At 35.1% G+C, this 25045-nt stretch overlaps 1 protein-coding gene across 3 annotated transcripts in view; it reads left to right on the top strand.

The window, feature by feature from the left end:
- ZNF385B (zinc finger protein 385B) overlaps positions 1-25045 on the top strand; it is a 195679-nt gene that overhangs the window by 114716 nt on the left and 55918 nt on the right. For 2 of the 3 annotated variants that reach the window (XM_014784660.2, XM_087435447.1), the window contains exons 3-4: positions 16587-16625; positions 20519-20629. In XM_014784660.2, coding sequence (XP_014640146.1) covers positions 16587-16625; positions 20519-20629 — 150 coding nt within the window. The remainder of the gene's footprint in view (positions 1-16586; positions 16626-20518; positions 20630-25045) is intronic. The other variant, XM_014784661.2, reaches the window with a different exon arrangement.

The raw sequence follows: 25045 nt of genomic DNA, 5'->3' as shown, positions 1-25045 counted from the left end.
TTGCTATTTTCTTTAAGTGGTTTTAAAATATATATATGTGTGTATATATATATATATATATATATATATACACACATATATATATGTAAAGTAATGGTTTCCTCTTGTTTTTATAGTGGACTATGATAATGTTATGATAGCAAGAATGAAATGGGATTTTGTCATATGCCAAAATAGAATACGTGCCTGTTCTATACGAAATTGTATACAATGAAGATACAGGCCTCACAGTGTTCATTTAGTGGCTGTCTTGTCTTATACTCTACAAATGACAAAATCTCTCTCAGTGTTTATATGTGAAAAATAAGCAAATAATTTGAGATACTGCCCAAGCAGAGTTATGAAGAGACATGCTATGGAAGATAGAGTTTGGATCACTGATAATTTACGGTGAGCTATATGTGTCTGGAGAATGATGATGTTGACTCTGCACTTTAGCAGTTGTACTTTACAGAGGGGTTGTTTTGAGCCACTTACAGGTAAAAGACTGTTCAAACCAAAACAAATTTTTAAAGATCTCTATATCTTCTGACTGGCTTCTCCGACTGGCTACCCACTAATGCTCACTTCCTCACCTTCAACTATTTGTGAACCAGGGCTCAACATAGAAATCATCTCCTTCACAAGAAGTCTTCTGTGACTCTTCAAGTCTGAATTAAGTGCCTATCCTCTATATTTCCAAAGTACTCCAAAATTACCTCCGTTATAGCAGTTGTCACACCATAGTCTAATTACCGGATTATCTGTCCTCAGTAGAAGGTCAGACCCTTGAGGACAGAATGCTGTATCTTGTTCATCTTTGTATGCTTGGTGTCTGGTACAGGTGCTCAATAAAACTTCTTTGAAGGAAGGAAGGGAGGAAGGGAAAAAAGGACAGAAAAAGGGCTCCAGTTCCTTGGTTTTCAATGTTGATGCTCCCCTATCCAGCAAAGGGAATATCAACATATCTGAGCCCCTTATAATATGAAGTGATAAGCCCAGGTCTTTACTTTTATATTTATTTTCTCAAGAACTGTCATCCTTTTTTAATCTAAAGGTAATAATTAGTTACAAATTTTTCTCCAGCTGTAGTTCCATCTTTCTCTGGGTGGGTGGTGTGGAAACTTTGCAAGTATCTACTATGTTCCTTGTCCTTGGTTCTAAAGAGCATTTAATCAAAAGACAAAGTCATTAGTTACTGAACTTTTTTGAAAACGTAATATATGCACTAAAGAGTATTGGGTTTTAGGAAGAGGATAAAAATAAATAAATAAAAAACACACCCTAGTGTCCAAGAAATTTATAAGAAATAGAATAAATAGATTAGAAAAGGCAAGATAATAAAAACCATAGGCAAAGTGAAGATAGTTACTGACCTTTATAGTGTTCAAGAAAGGACAGAAAGAATGAATGTTTTTGTATTCCAGTAGAGCTATTTTCATTATTTTGTTATTCACTTTATTTAACTTTGTCAAATGCTCCATGGTCATCCTTTAATTATTGTACATAATGTTTTGTTAGCTGCCAAAATATATACAATTGTTTCTCCAATTTTTATCTCTGTTCAACCCAGATAATATTTGTGTTGAATTCTTCTTAAGAAGAGACTTATTCAGAATTGAAATAAATTGCATACTCGGATAGCATCAATTTAATATGATAAAATACGTCCATTTAGAAGACACATCCACACACATACTGTTATGGACTGAATGTTTGTGTCCTCCCCCCGAAATTCATGTATTGAAACCCAATACCCATGTGATGGTGTTTAGAGACAGGGTCTTTGAGAGGTAATTAGGGTTAGATGAGGTCGTGAGGGTGGGAACATCATAATGGGATTGGTGCCCTTATAAGAAGAGACCCCCAGACAGCTTTCTGTCTTTCCACCATGTGAGGACATAGTGAAAAGGCAGCCATCTACAAGCCAAGAAGAGCTCTCACCAGAACCTGACCATGCTGGCACCCTGATCTCAAACTTCTAGCCTCCTGAACTGTGATAAAATAAATTTCTATTGTTTAAGCCACCCAATCTATGGCATTTTGTTATGGCAGCCTGAGCATACTAAGACACATATGCAACCTATGTGCTGTATGTGATGATACATAGGTCAGGTCTCTTTTCCACAGCCATATTTTGGGTACATGCACAGATGTATTTGTGTGACTCTCCAGAGCTGTAGCTCTGATCGACAGCCGCCTCAAGACCACAGTCACCTGTCAGTTTCTCTGCTGATTGACAGGTGTTTTCCATGCCTATTTATTTCAGATGTCTTTATGAGTCCTGCCATGTTTTTGCAACTGCTCCAGGAAAGCACAAGCACAATAGAGGTCACTGCTGCTTCTTGCAAGAGGCTCAATGATCTTATTTTTGTGAAAAATAATCTGATTTTTACTGCCTACCTTGAAATTATTGTTTTCCTGACACATGAACAAATATGTGGAACAGAATAAAGATAATTTCTAAAGTCCCAAATCCCTGTATGATTTTCTGAATCATCCATGTCAAGCCGTGAAATGATTTATATATTTACCATTTATTTTATGCTGCTCCACTCTTTGAGATTCTCGGTCATGCATAATTTGGCAATTATCAATGAATATTTAAAATTTTCCTTTCTTGTAGTAGAAATAATAATATACTTATCAAGGAGGTCCAAAATAAAGAAATTAGGAATCAAAATCACATTTACCTTGCTGTTAATTCATGCCATATTTCCCATGAGGTGTTGTTATAAGGAAATCTGAAATAAGTAAGCTAGAACATTTAACTTTTTTCTTGCCTTTAATACCTTTACCTATTTAAGGAAGTCCTTATTTAAACATTTGGATACATATTTTTCTTTTATTTGAATTTTTCTTTAACGTAATTTAAATAAAACACTTTACCTCTTCCAATGCAACCCAAATGTGAATTTTTGCCATTTGAGTCTTCTTTTTTCTCTAGTAGTGCTTTGCTGTCATTAAAAAGTTATATATTCCATATTTCCTAGGATATCAGTATGTCTAGCTACCTGAAATGACACGTTTATCGCAGTCAAATAAAAAAGAGAATATAGTTGAATTTTTATTTTTGTGATATGCTTAAAATATATTGATGGATCATATTCTTTTGTATGTTCTAAAGAAATATATAGTATTAAAGTATGCTGAGTTGAAATTTTCCATGGTTACTCAAATTTACTTGAAGAGGAGGAGGATGATAGCTTATTATTGGACTTAGATAAGTCAACAGCAGCACTCCCTAGATCATTAGATAAAATGGTTATAGGAAATCTTTGAAATTTGGTTCAAAATTAATGGAGATTTTGTACAAATATTTAAGCATAGCTTCCTGCCTAGAAATTTTTACATCCTTATTAAACATGACAGAGAGAAAAATTATGTTAACATAACCACTGGGAGGAAAAAAACTACATAGTGACCATCTGTACTATTGTCTCCCTCTCCTCTTCAAACCACAAACGTGTCCTTTTTAAATTTAACTCATGTTCCTTGCCTCATTCTAAGGTCTCAAGATGTATCTACTAAAGACTTCGTGTTCAAATCTCCCTTTTCTCTACTCACTCTTGAAATTTAGAATATGTAGATATTATTTGTGTGATACGTATGTATGTATACATGTACTTTTATATAATATGTGGTCCTATGTGTCCTCTCTTGCGAATAAAATTATTTGTTCAGGATGTCTAGGAAAAGGCATTTATTCACAACCACTTTCTGAATGTCTACATACGCCAGTCAGTGTGCTAAGGAGGGGTTATGTGAATAAGACAGAAGCTGCTCACTGTCTGATAGAAATTGCTTCCTCTTCTTGTATAATTCACCATAACATAATAGAGGATTCTGCTCATAGTGAATAGTCAATTCGGTTGATAAAAGCTGCCAAGAAACATCAGATTAAGACTTGATGGGGACACGAGGGAACATAAGGTTTCAGGAGCCTGTGAAAAGAGGCGTCTGAAGTCCCACCATGCTATGTCCTCCTGTGTGTCCCTTTCATTATCCTGGTCTCAACCTCACATGGCTCTGGGACCTCATCTTCAGTGCTAGAATTTCAAGGATTATGTGTACTTGGAGGGCACATCAAATTTTCTGGCAAGACTGGTCTTCAGTCTTGGTGCTGTCCCAGGTCAGCATTTTTTAAGAGTAGAGTCAACTTGGAAAAAGTGTTCATGTCACTTCTTTAAAAAATTTATCTTATTCTTAACAAATCTCCAGTTAATTAAAAGAAGAAGAAACCAACAACAACCTTGTTCTTAGCTTCTCTCAGTGACCAAGGCTTTATGTGCCTGTCGTAAAGTAGGAGAGCTTAATAAATATAAAAAAAGTAGCAAAATATTATGGTACAGAACATTCCCTCCAGCCCAAAAAAGTATTTCTAAATTGGTTGCTCTATAAATGTTAATTGATGGTGGTATTCCCTGAGAAACTTTTATCAAAAACTTGGGAACCCATCCAATAGCACAGACTTTTTTTTTTTTTTTTTCCCCTCTCCCTCTAGATTCTTGTATTCAGACTTAGGTCTCAAATCTCTTTTGAGGAAGGAAGAACATGTTTTGGAATATTCCAGTCCCTTTACTTTCATAGTTGCTGTTGAGGGTGCTAAAGATGAATGGGAGTGCTATTTAGCAATCTGTGAAGTTTCAACATCTTTGCGCAGCTCAGTAGGAATCTTGGAAAAATACTTTTTTCACAGATTTAGCTGTCAGTTTAGGTTTTCTTACCTTCCTTTTTATGTTCTGATGCTTGAAATAGATGAAAAAGCATAAATTATATGAACAATACCTTATTTTCATGGAATTCTAGTATCAGAGGGCTTTAGCGTATTTTAAAGACATTTTACGATTAATTCTTTTAACACACCCACATGTGAAATAGGCTATATGTTTCATTGTTGTACCCTTTATGCAGATCAGAAGATTGAAGAGTATAATCCAGTCTTCTCATTTCTTCCAGTAGACAGCTCTGCCACTGAAAAGGAACAAAGCTAAATATCAGACAAGCAAGAGCTGTCTCCACCCTCCCATATCCTTAATTTAAATGTGTGAATTTCTCACAGGTTATTCATGTGGGACATATTTTTTTAAGTACCCAATAAATTCTTGCAGCTCCTAAAGTCAGGTTGAAAAACTCTCCTTTGCAGTATGTTCTATTTAGAAGACAGAATTGTCTTGTCAGTCTCTTGTTTTCTCTTATTGTGAAGTTTCTAGAGCCAAGTAAAGATCTGAGTGGTATGGTAGAAAATATATCTGATCTCTTTCACAGGCTATGATTTACAAATAATCAGAGGTATACAGAAAGTCTCCAATAATTAAAAACATGTGTCTGAGTCTAATTTCTTTATTTTCCTTATGTAGACACCAAACATCCATAATATGTAAGATGGTTCATTATCATAATAGTATAATCAAACCCGCAAAATCTCCATTTCCCAAAATGAGCTGAAGCTATTAGATGCTAAAATGATTTCTAATAGCCACTATCACATGGTATATACTTAAGTTTCAACTTTTGAAGTATTTACCTTCTAAAGGAGGTGGTGGCATTCATTTGTTTAGTGAGTCATTCATTCATTGGTTATATCCCACCTCCTCCCAAAAGCCACTTGGAGTACTCTGTCTGATCTCAGAGAAGTAAGTCTGCTTGACTTGTTCCAAAGTAAGCCTTTAACAGTCCTACCTGGCCTTGACTCTGCTTCATGCCACCTGGGGAAGCAGGAGCCAGCGTGTAGGGGAGAATAGAGGAGAGCGATCTACTGTATTGCATAAGGAAAAAGCACTGGACCAGGAGTCAGAAGACCCATATCTGGACTCATTTTCTTTGATCTTAGGAAAGTCACCTAGTTTCACTTTTTCTTGTTTTAAAATAGAGGTGATAATACCTTCCTAGCCTATATCATTATACCATGAAAAGTTGAGTTTATTATGTTTATGGAGAATTGAGGATATCACTGAATATTTAGAAAATTTCTGGAATTTAGTAAGAATCTGTGAAAAAATCATAACTATATAACATATCACATACTATTTTTAATAATTTAAAATATCCATGAATATCAAATGTGATAATGTTTATGAAAGGACTCTTAAAACAGCAAAGCTCCAGTCTTATAATTATTAATATTTTTATTAATATTCTTATCCCATTGATCTCTTCTTCCTAATCAGTTATCTTAAATAAACCTAGTTTTGTTTATCCCTGGGGCTGGCTTTGTGCATGACAGCAATCCTAATTAAGGTAGATGCTAAGGATGTACATAAGGCTAGGACCTGGTTCTTGAGTTTAAGAAATTTACGCTCAGTTTGAGTAGTCGTGCCTGGTATTAAGCACATGCTCAATTTATGTTAGCTGAATGAGATAATAGTAGGGCATACTTAAAAATCAGAATCACTTGACTGCCTGAAAGCAGTGAAGAGAGGCTGCAACCGAGTTTGGAGCAGGGCTGGGGAGAAGGTATATTGAGTGGAGGTTGGGAATAACCACAACCGGTTTGATTGCATTCCATTTTTCCCTGTTTACTTTCAATGATATTTAGACTTTAAAGGCTACGTATGAAGGTATTTTGAACCTAGAGCTGTGTACCTATGACACATTGTCATTGACTCCTAAGACATAACAATGTTTTCTGTTATATGTTTAAAATACTGTTGACTTCCAAACATAGAACCTTTATTCTTACATTATTCATTAATCAAACTGACATTAGTTAAAATAGCAATTTTTAAAAATATTTTAAACTCAGTTGTATTAGCCAACATATTGAATTATCCTTCAAGTATTGATAATGGAAATTTATTCTAAAAATTCTTTGGACTTTTGACTGTTACAGTTTACCCTTTACCCTGACTCCCCCCCCACCTTTTTTTTTAATTTAAATTGCTAATCATATGAGAAGGCCCATTTAACCTGTACTCTGAGCAGTGACATCCAACTGTAAGTTTGATAATTATTCAAAAAAGATTACTAGTTTTATATTCTATCTCAAAATAGCATATAGACCTTAAGGGTATGCACATATGTATGAAAACTATTTTTTCTCAGAAAGCAAATATCAACCTAAATAAAACTTTAAAAATTATACAAGCCAAGATTTCATAACTCCATAGCTATTAGAAACAGCAGAGAAATGCATCAATCTTTAGACTTCTGTGAGGGGAATAAAAGGTTTAAAACAGATACATTTTAAATCAGTTCCTTCATGAAAGAACTTTCTAGAAAGACAGCCTGTATCACATAGCTCATCACTCCTTATGCAATCAAATCCTCCATTGTCTTCAGAGAGATGGCTGCTGCCTCACAAGCCTGGCCCCTTTAATGGGTGAGCAGCTTCTGAAGAAGCATTGTGACACCCAGATGTGGAGTTCTTTCAAACTACACTTCTGGGGAACCATCATTTTGTTACAGAGCAAGAATAATATCAGAATTTCCTGGGAATCAGTCATCACAGGAAATTATCAGCAATTCATAGACTTTCCTTTTTGCGTTTGCTTCGCCCTCGAGGGTAATCACAAAAGATTATAGTCTCCATTTCAGCTTTCATATCACTGAAATATTATTCTCTGCCGACAGCATGATTGATTTCCAGAGGCCAGCTTTTAACCTCGGCTTCGGGAGGCCAATCGGACTGCAGTGGTTTCATAACTGCCAACAGTTGTTATTGTGATATTGTTCTGTTGTGAGGCAGAAATTTGGTGATTCCTGATTAATTATATGAAATATTTAAATAAAGTGACATAGCTTCTCGTGTTGTTGATATAGGTGTTTGTCTGATTTCAGTAAAAGTGTTAGAGGTTAGGGAGATGGAAGGGTGAAAAAAAAAATCAAATGATGGTTATGAAGCCTTTGAAGTGCCAAGCATCCTGATAGGATGAATTTCAGAATGGAAAACAGAATAATTCAAAAACATTTCTGAAAATCTTCATAAGGAGTAGATGGATTATAAATACAAATGATTTTTGCTTCAAAATATTAAAACTTTTCGTGAATGTCACTGAGGGATTTTGTGTTTCATGACAACTTGCAATGTGGTTCATGTAGGTTTTTCTCCATTGCTGGATTAGGAAATCTTGATGCCATATTTATGGCCAAAATATAAGCAAACTGGACACATGTTTAATTTGATGATTTCATTTGCTATATTTATTTTTCTCTTATATAGATGTTGCTTTATTCAGAACATATAGAAACAGAAAAGGCTTTGTATATATTTGAAATAAATTTGATGAATAAAATAGTTTTGCCAAGTGACTACATTTCCTTCAAATTCAAAAGAAAAGGAAAACATTTCAGCTTAAACTACTTTTGGTTTGAACTATAGCCTCCTTGCAATCATGTAAAAATAATTGTAAATCAAAAGGATAAATGTTAAATGTCAAGCTCTACCATTAACAGAGCCTTATTCAATAAAGCAATTATCACTGCAGCCAGCAGAGTAAGGCACTTTATTAAAGCTCTTTATTTTGCTTTACAAGTATGGTATATTTTGTATCCTACAAATGCAGAGTTGAACCAAAAATATTTTTTGCTGTGAAGAGTATACACATATCCATCCATACAAAAAGGCAATAGCAAGATGAATATATGACGTAAAATATTTTGATATCACTTGTCCACAAAACCACTCAGGGACCATTTTCCTTATTAAAGTCCTAAAATGTGAAGTGTGACAGGTGAACCTGCAAGGAGAAGGAGGATCATAGAATCAACATCGGTACAGCTGTGACATCCTTGGATGGGAATTGGAGAAGGGGGGTACAGATAAAATGCAAGATGCCCAGTTAAAAAGTTGAATTTCAGATAAACAACAAATCATTTTTAGTATAAGAATATCCTATGCAGTGTTTGGCACATATTTATAGTAAGGAAGTTGGACTAAAATCAGGCTGGTGGATCTGGGGCCTGACCTACCTGCTTTAACTAGAACTGTTTTCAGTGTTTTATTATATTGAACTTCCAGTTAGGATTCTGTTTTGGGGTAGCATGGGGGGAGGGTTCTAGGGCTCAAACTAAAACAGTTAAAAAATCAGTTTGAAAATGTGGATGATCTCTGACATTTTACCATGTGTAATGAGAGTGTGGCATGGAGAGTAAGAGCCCAAGATGCTTAGGATCGGAGCACTGCAGACTTGCCCTGCATCAAGCCTTGTCAGTCGTTCACTGTCAGGTTCCTTCTAAGTGCAAGAGTAAGAAATATGTTGTCCTCCATTTGGGGAAAAGACACTTCATTTCCGATTTGCTTTGCAGAATGAAAAATACGTTCAAACAGGTCCAGGTTTTCGATTTTGCACGTCTTCCTGCCTGGTGGAGTTTTCTTTTCATCTTATACCTTTTTAATTTGTGTCACGGACCTGCTTTGCCTCAGCATCAGGATGTATCTGATTAGTTACTGAACAGCCTTTCAAACTTAGCTTTGACAGAATGGTTTTGAAAGGATGTAAGTTAATGCATTTGGCTGTTCAGGAGGTGTATTGATTTTTAAGTCAAGAAAGCTCATTACTTCCCTAGTCTCTTAGAAAGCCCTTCTAACATTTTTTAGCCCATTTACCAGAAAACAGGCAAACATATCCTTACTTACTTAGATCTGGAATCTTAGCACCAATAATTTTTAGAAATACGTTCATAATCATCAGTAAGTAGTCTTTGGTTACTTGTGTGCCATTTTTTTTCCTCTTAAAGAACAAAAAATTCTATTTTTTTAAAAGATGTTTCTCAGACTTATTTTTGGCACTGAATTTCATGTTGTGGAAATTTAATCTTGGAGACAAGTTTTGGGGGGTTGTTTAAAAGTCACTATTTTAAAAAGAACAAAAGGAAAGGTCAAGAACTAGGTGACTGTCTTCTATCTCAGATATTAGCCCATCCTTCCAAACTTCAGAATGGATGGCTTCTTCCAATGTACTGTAGAAGAATCACTTTCCATGACCTATTCTCAAATGAATCTCTATCTTATTTAGTATTTTGCACATCTATTGAAAAACTATTCTTCAGTCCATATTCCCAAAATGATTTATTTCTTATTTTATTTCACCCTGAGGAGACACAATACTAAATAACATAGGAAACACCTGACATTTATTTTAGATTCTCTTGGTGAATCCCGTTCCTATTCCTATCACTCTAAATAGTGTATTCTAACCAGCTTTGTTGGTATTTTTCTTTGGGTAACATAGTTCATTGTCAACTATGTACGCCTTGGGCTGTTTGTTTTTTTGAAATATGCATATACTTCATTGAGAAATATGAAGTATACATACTTCGAGGCTAGTAACTTTTCCACAGACAAAAAAGGTTAATACTATTTGTTATCATTTTATTTTTTTCTTCTGTGCTATAAAAATTTACAATAGAGCTAAATTCTTATTAATTTCCTAAAAGATTCCAGGTAGTTTTTCATTTTTTGTAAAAATTTTGTAATTTTTCTCATGTTCCCTCAAAAGAACATCTAACTTTCATATGAACTTTTTGTTACTTTGTCTTTGATAGATGTTACAGGTCTTTCAAATCCATATGCATCCATTGGCCAAAAATTATTTTAGTTATAGGAACATCAAATACTGAAGATAAAATGAAAATCCTTTCAGGAACTTTCTTTGTGTCCTGATGGAAAAACACCTCTCTTTCTTAATAGCTTCCAGTCACGTCTAAGCATTTGCTTGTTCAAAAATGGAAACAAAGAAAAGCACTGAGTTTCCTTAGGAGACATAATTCAGCTCATTACCTTAATGCTTTTTCCCTCCATTATGAGGAACAATTGCAGGGGCCAGCCCAGTGGTGTAGTGGTTAAGTTCGAGCTCTCTGCTTCAGTGGCATAGGGTTCACAGGTTCGGATCCAGGCGTGGACCTATGCACTACTCATCAAGCCATGCTGTGGCAGCATCCCACATATAAAATGGAGGAAGATGGGCACAGATGTTAGCTCAGGGTCAATCTTCCTCACCAAATTAAAAAAAAACTAAAAAAAAAAAAAAGGAACAGTTGCGATTGGGGTTGAGGGTGGTCTGAGCTCCCATAATACATCACATTAACCAATTAGACCTTTCAAAATGCATTTTTTTAACCTGAATGTAAGTACATATGCAATTGAATTTCAGTTCTTTAGCTTACTCATCTGATGTTTGAATAGGAACATTAACACCCAAAACATTGCTGGGTGTGCGTGTCTCCATGCAATGAGGTGTGAGTGAACCTTCAATTACGTCTCGTACCCATTGCAGACGTAAGCTGAAAGTCTTATTTGTTAAACTGAACTTTTTGAAATGCTCTTTGATGTGGCTTCTTAAATTACCCAGCGGCATAACTACAGCTTTGCTGCATCACTCTTAATCCCGGGCAGCATGGAAAATCACCAGGCATGTGGAGCCAGCCAGGAAAATGGAACATTTTACATTTGTACTGACCATATTTATTACATACAAGGATCTACTGTCAGAGTTAGACATTCAGCTTCAGTAAAGTACACAGGTCTAATCTTATGGCATCTCTCATTAACAAAATAACTACTCTTTGAAAAAGAACTTAAAAATTATTCCTTCTACTTGGAACAATTTAATTATCTGTCAAAAGTGTTAAACTGGTTTTCCACTAAAAAGAGGGAGATGGTGAAACTACCCATTCATTTGCTTTTAGCTTTTAGCATTGGTAACTCTTTACATTCTAAAAGTGTTAAAACGGAAACATTATTTTCTTGTAATATCTTCACAAATAACTGTTAGGTCTTAGACAAAATATGTACTTATTTGAAAAACAAAAAAAGTTAACTCATGGTCACTTTGCTATTTGCTAAGTACCAGGCCAACCACACCGTACAGAAATCCACTAGGAAGGTCTGCAGGTAAGAGGTATCTCGCACTTAGCACTCATCCTTAGAGAACTTTCAAAATGCGGATCACTCTAGTTTCCCTTTCTCCTTGGGGAGGTGATGATGGTGGTGGCTCTGAGATCTGGTTGTTGTCCTGGGGCTTTGTAGTTGAAGAAAATCCTCTGCAGAGATCTCACAGACCACTTTTAAAGCTGAAGAGTGTGCCCCTTTCTCTACAGTTTTTACAAGTTGTATGATTCTGAATTCTATATCAACTTCTCTAAGTAGTAGAATAATGTCCTTATTTTTACATGTTAGGTATGGTTTTACGTCTAAAAGTATCTGAATCACAGTTGTATTGAGATAACCAAAATGTTTTTAGGAATCATCTGTGGTAAAATATTGTTTCTTTCCCGTTCTTCTGTTTTATTTTTTCATGGTGCTTAAAACACTCTGAAAATACCTCATTTAGTAGTTCAGATATATAGATCTCCTCAACAAGAATATTGTACTTTTGAAGGCTTTTTCTCCACTGTATGTCAGGCTCCTAAAGCAGTACATGATAGCTACTTAATAAACTTTTGTTAAATGAATCCATTTTCAGGGAAAATATAGTGTTTGTGCAAATTGAAAATCATGCATTTATAAAAGTGTGATGTGTTGGAAAGGAGCAAAAATTCCCAAGGACAGAACTAAGTTGATATGAAACATTTAACCTCTAAACAGGTTACATCTTTTGCTATCAGAGTGTTCTAGACAGAGGACATTATTTTATGGCAGAAACACAAATCTCTTAGCATCCTGTATATGTTTCTTTTTATTCTTCCACAAGTAAAACCAAGGTGGAATTTCTCCAAAAAAACTACTGGAAAATACAGTTTAATTTTCCATTCAAAATAGGTCACAAGGTGTTTTTTCCTTACTCTAGTCACCTTTTTTGTCAATGGATATAAACTCTTGTTTGATGAATCCCGGAGCTCTCAAGAGGGCCTGACAGTATGGAATTTGAGTGAAAGATATCAAGCTTTCTAGATTCATTTAAACAAAAAAAAAAAAGGAAATTCTAATCTCTGCTCTACTCTGACAGGCTGCTTCAAATCTTTAGGCTGACTCCACTTATATTTTCTATAGGAAATCTTGATCAGCACTAGGAAGGCTCTGGAAAGGGATCCTGGAATCCCACTTAATTTCTGTAGCAATCAGATACTGCTAATTGTCAACCAGCCTCAAAATACTTAAAAGCTTACAACATTTTGATAAAATAGTAATAGTAGTAACAATAATAGCTTTATTGGGTCTAAGTCTTAGATATAGGTACAATGTGACCTAGCATTTTCTTAAGTGTGTGTTGTGAATGACTGGCTAACTTCCTGGTGGAGTAATGGTATCCCAGTGGAACAAGGGTACAGCTGATTTTGTTTGCAAGGCACAGCCAATGTGTGGTTTTAGCAAAAGAGCTGGGGATTTGTGAGGGAAGCACCTTTCCAGACATATGGCTCTGGGTTGAATCAACGTCTGTGGAGAGAGTAACATGCCATTTGTCTTCATTTCAGCGACAATGATGATGTTCAGGATGTTCTAGGTAGGAGAAGCAGAGTCAGTATGACATGTCTCAGTTTTTACTCATTCCAGATACAAAAATGCAGGACTGACAGTAGTATGCATGCCAGTATAACGTTCCATGTGGTTTATTTCTATTGAGGCTTTTGACTTGAAATCTGAAACAGTACAAAGGTGTATGCTTGAGCTAATGTTGCCAACCATAAGCAATTGTTTATATTTCTTGATCTTTGAGAAGACAAATTTGTCTTTGTGATAGTTGTGTCTGTTTTGTTCCTATTTGTTTTCAAGGATTTGAAAAAAGTAAAACAAAAATAAAGGCATGTGGTCAGGGTATTTAAATACAAAAGGCAAACCTTTTATAAAGTAACTTCAGAAAAATATTGCTCTTCAATGACGTAGCTGTCACCCTTAATATGTCATTTCGTGAATAATTGAAGTTCTAATGAGACCCTATTGTCACATTCTTTTCCATAAATCTGATATTGAAAAAGGAAGGGATGAAAAATAGTCATTCTTGGGCCGGCCCAGTGGGGTAATGGTTAAGTTTGCACGCTCCGCTTCGGTGGCCCAGGGTTCGCAGGTTTGGATCCCGGGTGCCGACCAACACACCGCTTGTCAAGCCATGCTGTGGCGGCGTCCCATATAAAGTAGAGGAAGATGGGCACAGATGTTAGCTCAGAACCAGTCTTCCTCAGCAAAAAGAGGAGGATTGGCAACGGATGTTAGCTCAGGGCTAATCTTTCTCACAAAAAAAAAAAAAGAAAGAAAAATAGTCATTCTTTTTGTACTACAGTAATTCGATAATACTGCAGTTAAAAAACGGACACTTTGCCAAACTTCCGGAAAGCCTTAAGTCACAGGGTTCAGTAGTTGAGGTCCTCTTTGTGGTAAATCGAGACCAGGTGCAATTGATGACCATCACTTGCTATGTGTAATCTCTAAGTATTCCTGGAACTTTCTTTTCTTTCTGTGTGCAAGCCCAACAGTTACAATGGGGAAAGAGGACAGGACAGCCCCGATTTTTATTTATGGCTTTCGTGAAGTTGCATACGAAGAAATGGGCTTATCCTAAGAAGGGCATAAATAGGTTAGAAAGAGAAAAACCAAGACTTACTTCTCCTGGTAACTTTTACTTAAGCACCAAGTAGGCCTTATGTGTAGTTTGACTAAGTAGCTGCCCTCCAGGCTGCAGAAATTCTAGGAACACTTGTTCTTTCTTCCCAAATTTCACACCCTGCAGCAGGGCCACATGCAATACCCATCATCCCTGCTCAGTGTTCTGCTAGCAGGGAACAATGTGGGCGAGACTCCTGCCTGAGTTTGAATCCTGGCTTCAGACCTACAAACGCAAGGGTGACAAGTTATTAAACCTCTCAAAGCCTGGGATTCCTCATTTGTAAAAGGAGGATGATAATCGTGTCTGCCTCATGTGATGGTGGAGACGACACGAGAGAATCCCTTAGTACCGTTCCTGGCCCATGGTAAGAGCTCTGTAAATCTAAGCTGCTCTTAGTATGATGTTTATTATTGTTATTACACAGCTAGAAAAAGGAATTAAAAGGCCCAATACCCCTGGGAGGATAACACATTGACATCACTGTTAAAGGGAGGATCTGGATGCTTAAAGTGTGAGAAAATCAGAAAAGAAAAAAAAAATCCAAAGTAAGGGTGGTGCAGAGGAGACAGACCTTTATGTGCCTTCTCATGCCCATTATTTTGCTTAATGGTCACTTCTTTTCCTAACCTCCAATTACACAGAGTTTATACTCTCTTTTTCACTTTTTAACATTTACAATTACGTTCATTCTTCTGCTTGGCTCCTCCTGCCCCAGCTAGTCTGGAACAACATGCGAAACTTATTAGGCCTCCAGAAATGCTTGCTGGATGATTGGTTTTTACATTTTAAATTCAAAATGTAAATGGTTTTAAATTTAAATTTAAATTTCTGGTTTCTACTTCTGTTTAGTAGAAAAGCTAGTACGGCCTACTATCTTGTCTAATTGCTTACCAAGTGCTTTTTAGAGCATTGGTTAAAGTAGATGGCTAAGTTTAAGATGAAATTTCTCCATCTTTAAGAATAGTATGGCTACCCAGTCACTTAACCACATGGGAGAAAGCCTTGTATAATTCTTGAGCAGAGCTTTTTGCTTTATAATTGGGTGGTGTTCAGTTTACTCCCATACCCAGCCCCACTTAAGGGCTAGTGAAATCATTTTAAGACTCTTACAAGAATAAAACTCCAGGGCCCGGCCCAGTGGCATAGTGGTCAAGTTCGTACACTCTACTTTGGTGGCCTGGGGTTCACAGGTTCAGATCCTGGGCATGGACCTATGCATCACTTATCAAGCCATGAGGTGGCAGGGGTCCCACATATAAAGGAGAAGAAGATGGGCGCAGATGTTAGCCCTGGGCCAATCTTCCTCAGCAAAAAGAGGAGGATTGACAATGGTTGTTCGCTCAGGGCTAATCTTCCTCACAAAAAAAAAAAAAAAACCTCAAACTGCAGGCCTCTTGAAAATTATTGAGATAGTTGAAAAGTCTGTAATTCTATTTTCTTTGCCTAACGCTCCATCTAGCAAAATTATCTGGAATCTAAATATCAAGTATTAACTCATTTGACCATGTATCCTCTGCCTTAGAGTCTCTCCCCTCCCACAGCGTTCATCCTGGCCTTTGGCGAAGTGCTGCCTTGTGTTTCTTTTTCCTGTGGCTAGGTTTGATTTGCAGCTGCATGTTTTTATGATCGCTTACACTGTGCAGATGTAAATTACTTTTTGGTATACTCAGTAAAAGCAATGATCTTTCAAAAAATTCACACGGATTTGTGGTTCCATAATCTTGGTGAATACACCAAAAATACCTGTTTGTTCTTATTTTGATATTGAAAATAGGTGGTGTGATAAGGCCAGCTTCATTAATTCCTTTTACAAGTACTATAATGTAATAGTTAATTTGTCCATTCATAGCCTCCAATTATCTCCTCAATTCCTGGTAACAGCTACAACCCATCTTTCATTTTTATTACCTACCAGTTAATTGCACTAATAGGTTCTGCTTTTTATTTCTACATAATTTTCATTAGAAAAAATGGCAAGTGTTAACTCTTGCTGCTTTTTAGTTAGTAAGCATTTCACGCTTTTTAACCAGAGATGAGCAAAAAAAAATGGATTTTTAAAAATTTCATATAAATGTACTTGCTAGCCTCAAAATTCCAGATGACTACTTCTAACTTTTACTTTTTTAGAAAAGAAGAGGCTTATTTGGGACCAATAAATTCTGCCAGGTAAGGAATATTGGTAGCTAGAGCTATGTGGTAGTTTTTTTTCCCTTAAAAAAAAAGCTTTTTTAGCATCATTTACCAATGAATTACAATCTTAATCCACAGACAGCTTTCTTGTGCAATGTGAACTAACATGAGCTAATTTAATATGAATATTTAACAAGGCATTTGTTCATTTAAAAGTGATATAAACATTTTAATAAAGATATTTGAAAACACTTGTTCATTTTTAACAATCAAATGTTTATAAAATGCCAATTGAATCTTTAAAAATAAGAGTGTTGGATAATTGCAATAACTCCAATAATTTTCCTGAGTGTTCTACGTGTGAAATCATTATGATATAGATATATAGTTTCAACTATACTAAATTGAATCACTTGCATTTATCACGTTTTAGGATTTATGAGAATGTTTTTACTTTTCTTGAATGTTTTATTCATCCTGAAAATTGGTGATTGAATTAAAGAATTACCATTGATTTAGTTTTACATATCTCACAGTTACAGAGAGCTGCCATTGCGTTAGTGAAAGAAAAAATGTAAGTTAATATGTTAACGTTGTAGTTATTATTTTCATCTACCTTTTAGCATATTGTACGAATGCTAAGAAAAAAATTCAGGATTTTACCACTTTACACCTTAAAAAAAAAAGAGAGATCTGAAAACCTTTTCTATGTTATTGCCAAGTCTGGATCCCACCGAAATGACTCAGGTATTTGTAGTTATTGCGTCAGATGGCAAAAAAACCTTAAGCTAGACTGTGTCTGTTTCAAGGTATGAGATGAATTGGCAAGAAGAACATTCTTTTTTATACCATTTAAAGTCTTCTTTCAACTAAATCATGTTCCCCAAAATGACATTTGAATAAGAAATATAATTATAGAATTCTATGATAAACAGCAGAGGAAGATGAAAGAGATTTAGATGGGAAAAAAACAAGTGGATCTTTCCCCAAAATACCTATAAGAATGTGGAGAGTCAAGTGGAAAATAGAGGAAATCTGTTCCAAGTGAGAAACATGGAGGATAAAATTTTCATATGATTAGCAGTAGGTCGTTCAAAGAAGGGAAAGATAGCAAGAGTTAATGACAGGTGACAAAGAATGGGGTAAAGAGGCAGTGTTTATTCAGTTGATTTTATGAGGATGAGTAGGATTACGTATGTGAAGTAAAGAAGCCAATTCTGGTGAGAGTTTCTTGAAGGAACCTCCTTGTTTTGCTTTTCAGGGAGCAGATGAATGGGAGCTCACCTACCTTTGTATCTGGAGTGCTCCGCCACAATTCGCCTTTCAGGACAGAGAGCTCTCAGCCTTGGGAATATAAACGGATATTTTCAGGCTGATGCGGTGCAAATTTGAGATTTGAGTAGAATAAATTCATATCAGGAGTTATTTGAAAAAGTATGTAGGCAGCTAACAATTTCAAAAATTTATAGGGAACATTTATATTCAGAGCTGTGTCGAAACTGTCAACAGATTTGGTTTATGAAAAACTTTGAACTAGATTTTTGCAGATGTATCTTTTGTCTATGTTTCTACATTGTGGTATGGGAACAACTAGGGTATGTGTATTTATTTTAGATGATAAAAGTTTTAATTTTTAATGTTAATTTTCAGTGTATTTTTTGAAATGAGTAAAAGGAAAGAATGTACATTAAAACTATTATTTCATGAATATTACTGCTATGTTTTTAAAAAGTTGATTTTAATTTTATTCAAAGAAAAAATATTAAGTAAATAATAACACAATAGTATATGTATATGAAAAAATAAGGAAATAATGGCATGCAGAAAACTGGTGTTTGGGAAATATTAATATAGTTTTATGCCATGTAGTTCACACATAACCAACATATATTTTTCAGGGCCTGAGAACAGAAAATCTCTCAATAAAATGCTCCTATTTTATAACTTTGCAAAACAGTGTAGTTTTTTCATCCTGCAAATATAGTTAGGCTATTTTATTTTTAAGCTTATCCAAACCAATTTGCCATCTCCAGTAATAATCAAAAAGTATACTTTCACGTTTTGCAAATGGACGAATGAGACTTAAGTGTATGCACTTATGAGTAAACTAAGAAAGTGAACTAGGGTTTTATTTTCTGACCTTTTGAGATTTTCTTTGCCCATGAAGGGTTGTGGGTTTTTTATCCTCATTAAATAAAATTTAGGGGCAGGCCTGGTGGCATAGCTGCTAAGTGCTCGAACTCCGCTTTGGAAGCCCAGGGTTCACAGGTTCGGATCCCGCGCACCGACGCACCATTTGTCAAGCCATGCTGTGGCGGCGTCCCATATAAAGTAGAGGAGGATGGGCACGGATGTTAGCCCAGGGCAAATCTTCCTCGGCATAAAGAGGAGGATGGGCAACAGATGTTAGCTCAGGGCTGATCTTCCTCCCAAAAAAATAAAAAGTAAAAAAAATAAAATAAAATTTAATGCAATCAATTATGACCTTGAACAAAATAAATCCTCAGATTTTCCAAGAATGCTATTTTACATTTAGCAGTTAAACATAATACTCTTACCAATTTCTTTCTTACTTTTTAAATTATCATATGTAAAATTGACTTTTGGGGAGTGTGTATAGTTCTATGAATTTTAACACATGTATAAATTTGTGTAATCACCACTACAGTCAGTATATAGAATAGTTCTATCACTCCAGAAAACTCCCCTGTTTGCATTTTTTAAGTGTCCCAAACCACTTATAGTGGGAATACATTGTCCTGTCATCTCTCTTAAACTTAGAGCAAATAATAGGCTACTTGACGATTCAATAATTCTGTAAACCACCCTCCTTTCTAAGGTATTTAAGTTCTTCTAATTCCTAACTTTGCACTTTGTTGATTTATACTCATGATCAGGGATAGTATTCATTTCTCCTTTCTACCAAATATCATCAACTAATCCAGTCCTAAACTCGAGCCTCAGGAGATTTCCTAGACGATGGTGTCATGTTAGTGGATCTGTCCTTGTTCATGTTACATCTGTTTATAAGTAATCCTTTGTTCATCATCCGCATTGTTGTTTGAACTGCCAGTTGTCTGATGTTAATGCTCAAGATTATTATCCAGAGTACACAAGAGAATCACTGCTGTGTCTCCTTTTATAGGCCCTGCAGATAGAGTTCTTTCTTTTTCCAAGCGTTTTAATGGCTTTGTGCCGTACTTTTTCTATGGTTGAAGACTTTTATCACTGTATATTTCTCTGTATTTATGTGGTACATGCAAACCAAAGGGAGGAAAATCGTAGGTTATACGTCAAAACTTTACTTGATCAATATTTGAACAAGAGTTGCATATTAACCAATCTGTTGTGGGCATTTGAGTGTATCACTGTGACATGCATTTCCAGTAGAATGAATTTCAATCTATAGTACATGAAAAGTCATAAATTATTTTAAAATTAAGATCAATATTTTCTGTTCTGTGATATAAGGCTGTCATGTATGACTTTACCATAAATCAAAAATTTAAAATAATTTTGTAAATAATTGTCATCGAGGTCATTTGAGACCATCTTAAGTATTGTCACCTAATATAGGGAAAACACTAACAAGGTAATTTTAACCCTGACCGTTGGGTCTTAAGTTTTCTTGTTTTATGATCATTTTAAGGTTTTTCAAGGCTCCTAATATCGATATAAGATTCCTTGGGATGTGGTGATTTTCGTGTGATTTTTTGGGTGTGTGTTATGATTTCACACCAGCTTTTTTGTTTTTGTTTTAGTTTTTAACTCCTGGAGACAAGTATGTTACTATTGAATGAGATTCTTTATTATCCTTGTTTGGGAACTGAAAGTTAAAACCCTAAGAAATCATGCAGCTACTTTACTTGTTCACACTATTGTCTATCCTTTGAAGTTACAAATTGACTATTTTATCATTTGCTCTTCAGATGGATCCTGTGCAAAAAGCAGTCATTAACCACACATTTGGAGTGTCCATTCCCCCAAAGAAGAAACAAGTTATTTCTTGTAATGTCTGTCAGCTTCGCTTTAACTCGGATGTGAGTATCACCTTTTCATTGCTCTCTGTCGTTTTCAAGCTGAAAGTCTGATTGTTCTGAATATGTATCTCTCTTCATATTTACATACTCACTCACAGCCACTCCTATAGGTGGCCCACTTGTTTCAGTGCACCAGATTTTCAAGGGATTTGGATTCAACACTAGAAGCTTGAGCAATCGAGTAGCTAATGTAAAAAATCAGTGATTTCTGCAGGAATTTCTCCAGGTAATCAGTCTTACCTATACCATTTTACACTTGATTCCACCAATTATATTTACTTTTCAAAAATATTTGAATAGCCGAAAATATTTATTAAAAGTTTAAAATGCAATGAAAATAAAATGCAATGAATGCTAAAGGAAAACATTGTTATTACACTTGATAACAAGTGTCACATTTCATGTTGTACCAAATCATATCAAATGTGTGCCAAATCATATCAAATACCCGAGAGAATAATTTACTATACAATTCATATTTTCCCAGAACATGGAAATACAAGGGAAAGCTTTGTAAATTATTTTATCCAGCCAACATAACCATCCTGCTAAAAAAAGATAACAAGAAAAGGGTACAAATCAATCTTCTATGAAAGTAGATTTTAAAATGTAGAAATAAAACAGCATGAAATCAAAATAAATAATATTGGAATGTTTATAATCCCAATTACCAAGTAAAGCCAATGACTAATACAAATCTGAATCTGGACGCTGTATATGTGGTATTTCCTGAGTTAATCCACCCCGGAAACTATTTTGCAAAGATGTTACAGGATTCATGTTTTTGGAAATATTAAAATAATAAATACCTTTGTTTGCATATACCATTAAATGATGTTTTGATAATTCTGCATAGGAAATATAATAAAAATTATAGTCATTGGAAAAGAGGAGATACATTTATTACAAGATTTATAAAATTATATTTGATGCAATTTAAGTCAAAAGTTCAATGTATTTATTTTGGCACCTAATAAAATTTTTCTTAACTCCATATTCAAGAATTAAAATGTACCTAAAGAAATCGAGAAATATAAGGTATCAATTCATTCAAAGTCTCAGTATTGTTAAGATGTCATTTCTCCTCCAAATTGATCTATAAACCCTGCACAACCCAGGTCAAAATCCCAGAGGGCTTTTTTATAGAAAATGCCAAGCTATTTCTTAAATGCACGTGGAAAAGAAAAGCCCTAGAATAGCCAAAACATTTTTTTTAAGAAAAAACAAATCTTGAGGACTTATACTTCTTGATTTTCAATACTTACCATAAAACCTACAGTAATCAAGACTGTAATATTGGTGAAAGAATAGTAGACATTGATCAATGGAACAGACTAGAGAGTCCAGAAATAGACCCACAACTGAATGGTCAGTTATCTTCAACTAAGTTGCAGAGACAATTCAATGGAGAAAGGCTAATCTTTGCAAGAAATAGTTCAATTGGATATCCATATGCAAACAAAAAAACAAGAACATTGACTGCTGCCTCACACAAAATACAGAACTAATTCAAATGAATAACTATAAACTTAAAACTATAAAACTTCTAGGAGAAAATTTATGTGACCTTGAGTTAGGCAAAGATCCCATAGGAAACAAAAAGTATGAATTATAAAAATATTGCCATATTGGACTTGATCAAAATTACAAACTTCTGCTCTTCAAATGGCCCTGTTACACTGTTAAGAAAATGAAAAGAAAAGCTACAGACTGAGAGAAAATATTTGTAAAACACATGACATGTATAAAAATATAAATAACTTACAACTCAATAATAAATGGGCAAAAGATTTGAACAAGCACTGTACTAAAGAAGAAATATGAATGACAAATAAGCATGTAAAAAGATGCTCAACATCATTAGCCATTGAAGATATGCAAACCACAGTCAGATACCACTGCACCTATCAGAATGATGAAAATTAAACAAATCGAGAATACCAAGTGGCAAGGATGAGGAGCATCTGCAACTGTTATACAGTACATTGTTAAAGGTCCAGGAGAAGAATTTGGTAGTTATTAACAAGAAATTTTATAAAGTTATAAATTCACTCCCCATACAACTCAATAATCCCACTTCTAGGTATTTACCCAAGAGAAATGAAAACATATGTTCATATATATGTGCCATTTATAGTCGCTTTATTCATAATTGCCCAAAACTGGAATTGACCCAAATGTCCATCAACTGATGAATGGATAAACAAAATGTGGTATAGCAGTACAATGGACTACAATTCAGCAATAAAAAGAAATGATGTACTGATACGTGCTACAACGTGGATGAATATCAAAGCCGGTATACTAAATGAGAGAAGCTAGACACAAAAACTATAAACTACATGATTGCACTTACAGAACTCTCTGCACAGACGAAACTACAGGGACAGAAATCAGATCAGTAGTTCACAGGGACTAGGGTGGGGTTAGAGAATTGACTACAAAGGGGCACAAGGGAACGTTTTCAGGATGGAAATATTCTATATCTTCGTTGTTGTAGTGCTTTCACAACTGCCTTTGTTTTTCAAAACTCATAGAACTCAATACCTAAATAAGGAATGATAGAACTTTACTGGATGTAAAGTCTATCTCAGTAAACCTGACTAGAAAAAGTCAATGTGATATGAGTCATGAAATATTTTATAAAGAGAGGACTAATTAATGCTAGAGACATAACTACTAGATATATTAAACTACAATATTATAACTAGATTTAAGGTTTAATAATTAAAGGAATTTTGCAAGAAAAGACAGAATAATAAAGACTGAAATAGATCCAAATATATTTAACAGTTTTGTAGCTATTATCTAAATGTCTACAGTCACATAAGGAAGTTAAACTTTCTGTAACTTTTTGAATATAAAATGAAAGTGTTTGCTCCTTAACTGACCACTTGCCAAATGAATGCCCACCAGAAGACATGTGCCATCCTTAGTTCTAGCATTCCCACTGCAGCAATGCTCAATGTTGAAAACAGAATAGAATGCAAATAGATTGCAAAGTGAAATTGCAAAAATCTTGCAAAAGATGTGGAATTTCATGAAGTCCGTGAATGTCATGTTAGAGAAGTGCTTGATACAAAGCCATTGACAAATGAGGATCTGCCTGTTAGGGGAGTTAATTTAAGAAGAGAAAAGTAACAAGATTGATGATAGATAGGCTCTTCAAAATAAAAGGTTTTGACTGTAAGTGAGTAATAGGGACTCTGGGGGAAATTATGAATCCCTTAAATTAAAAAAAATAGCATATATTTACGTGGTTCAAAAGCAAATTAATTTTAAAAGATACTTTGAAAAATCTTACTCCATCCTATTCCCTATCCTCCTACCCTCCACGCCATTCCCTGTCTATCTGTAACCACTATAATATTTCCTGCTTATCTTTCCTGGGTTTGTTGATGTAAATATAACCAAGTATGAATATATATTCTTATTTTCTCCTTTTTCTACACAAAAGGTAGAGTACTAGTCATGCTTTTCTTTGCCTTGCATGTTTTATGTAACAGTACATACTGGAGAATTTTGCTTATTAGAACATAGAGAGCTCCCTCACTATTTTTATACAGATGTGGTAGGCAAAGATGTCCACGTCCTAAACTCTGGAACCTTTTACTATGTTACCTTATGTGGCAAAGGAGAATTAAGGTAGTAGATGGAATTAAGGGTGCTAATCAGCTGAGCTTGGATTATCCTGTGGGCCCAAAGTTTCTTAAAAGTGGAAGAGGGAGGAAAAAGAGAAGGTTAGAGTGATTATGATGTGAAAACAACTTGACTGGCCATTGTTGGCTTTGAAGGTTAAAGAAGGTGCCACAAACCAAGGAATGTGGGCAGCCTCTAGAAGCTGGAAAATCAAGGAAATCGATTTTCCCCTAGAGCCTCGAAAAGAGAACACAGTCAGGCCAACACTTTGTTTTAGCCCAATGAAACCCACGTCAAACTTCTGACCTCCAGAAATGTAAGATAAATCTGTGTTGTTTTAAGCCACTAAGTTTGCAGTAATTTGCTACAACAGCAATAGAAAACTAATACAGTCAGTCCTCCATATCATCAGATGTGGAACCTGCGGATACGGAGGGTGACTGAAGGACTTGAGCATCCCCAGATTTTGGTATCTGAGAGGGTTCCCGGAACAAATCCCTTATGGATACCGAGGAATGACTGTGTAATTGTCTATGTGTGGATGTGCCACAGTTTATTTAACTAGTCCCTTATTGGTGGACACTTAGATTGTTTCTGATCATTTGGAATTACATAGATTTTCATAGTCAATAAGTAACAGAGCTAGGACATAAATTCAAGTCTCTTGCCTCTAAATCCACAGCTCTTCCTACTATATTATGTTGCCTCATATAATAACCTTACTCATTTTCTTTGCATTTATTGCACTCCTGTTTAATGCCAAGAACTGTACTAGGC

This window comes from Ceratotherium simum, chromosome 9, assembly GCF_057802395.1.
Source record: "Ceratotherium simum simum isolate JZ-2026a chromosome 9, ASM5780239v1, whole genome shotgun sequence".
Taxonomy (NCBI): domain Eukaryota; kingdom Metazoa; phylum Chordata; class Mammalia; order Perissodactyla; family Rhinocerotidae; genus Ceratotherium; species Ceratotherium simum.
This window is presented reverse-complemented; position numbering and strand designations above follow the sequence as displayed.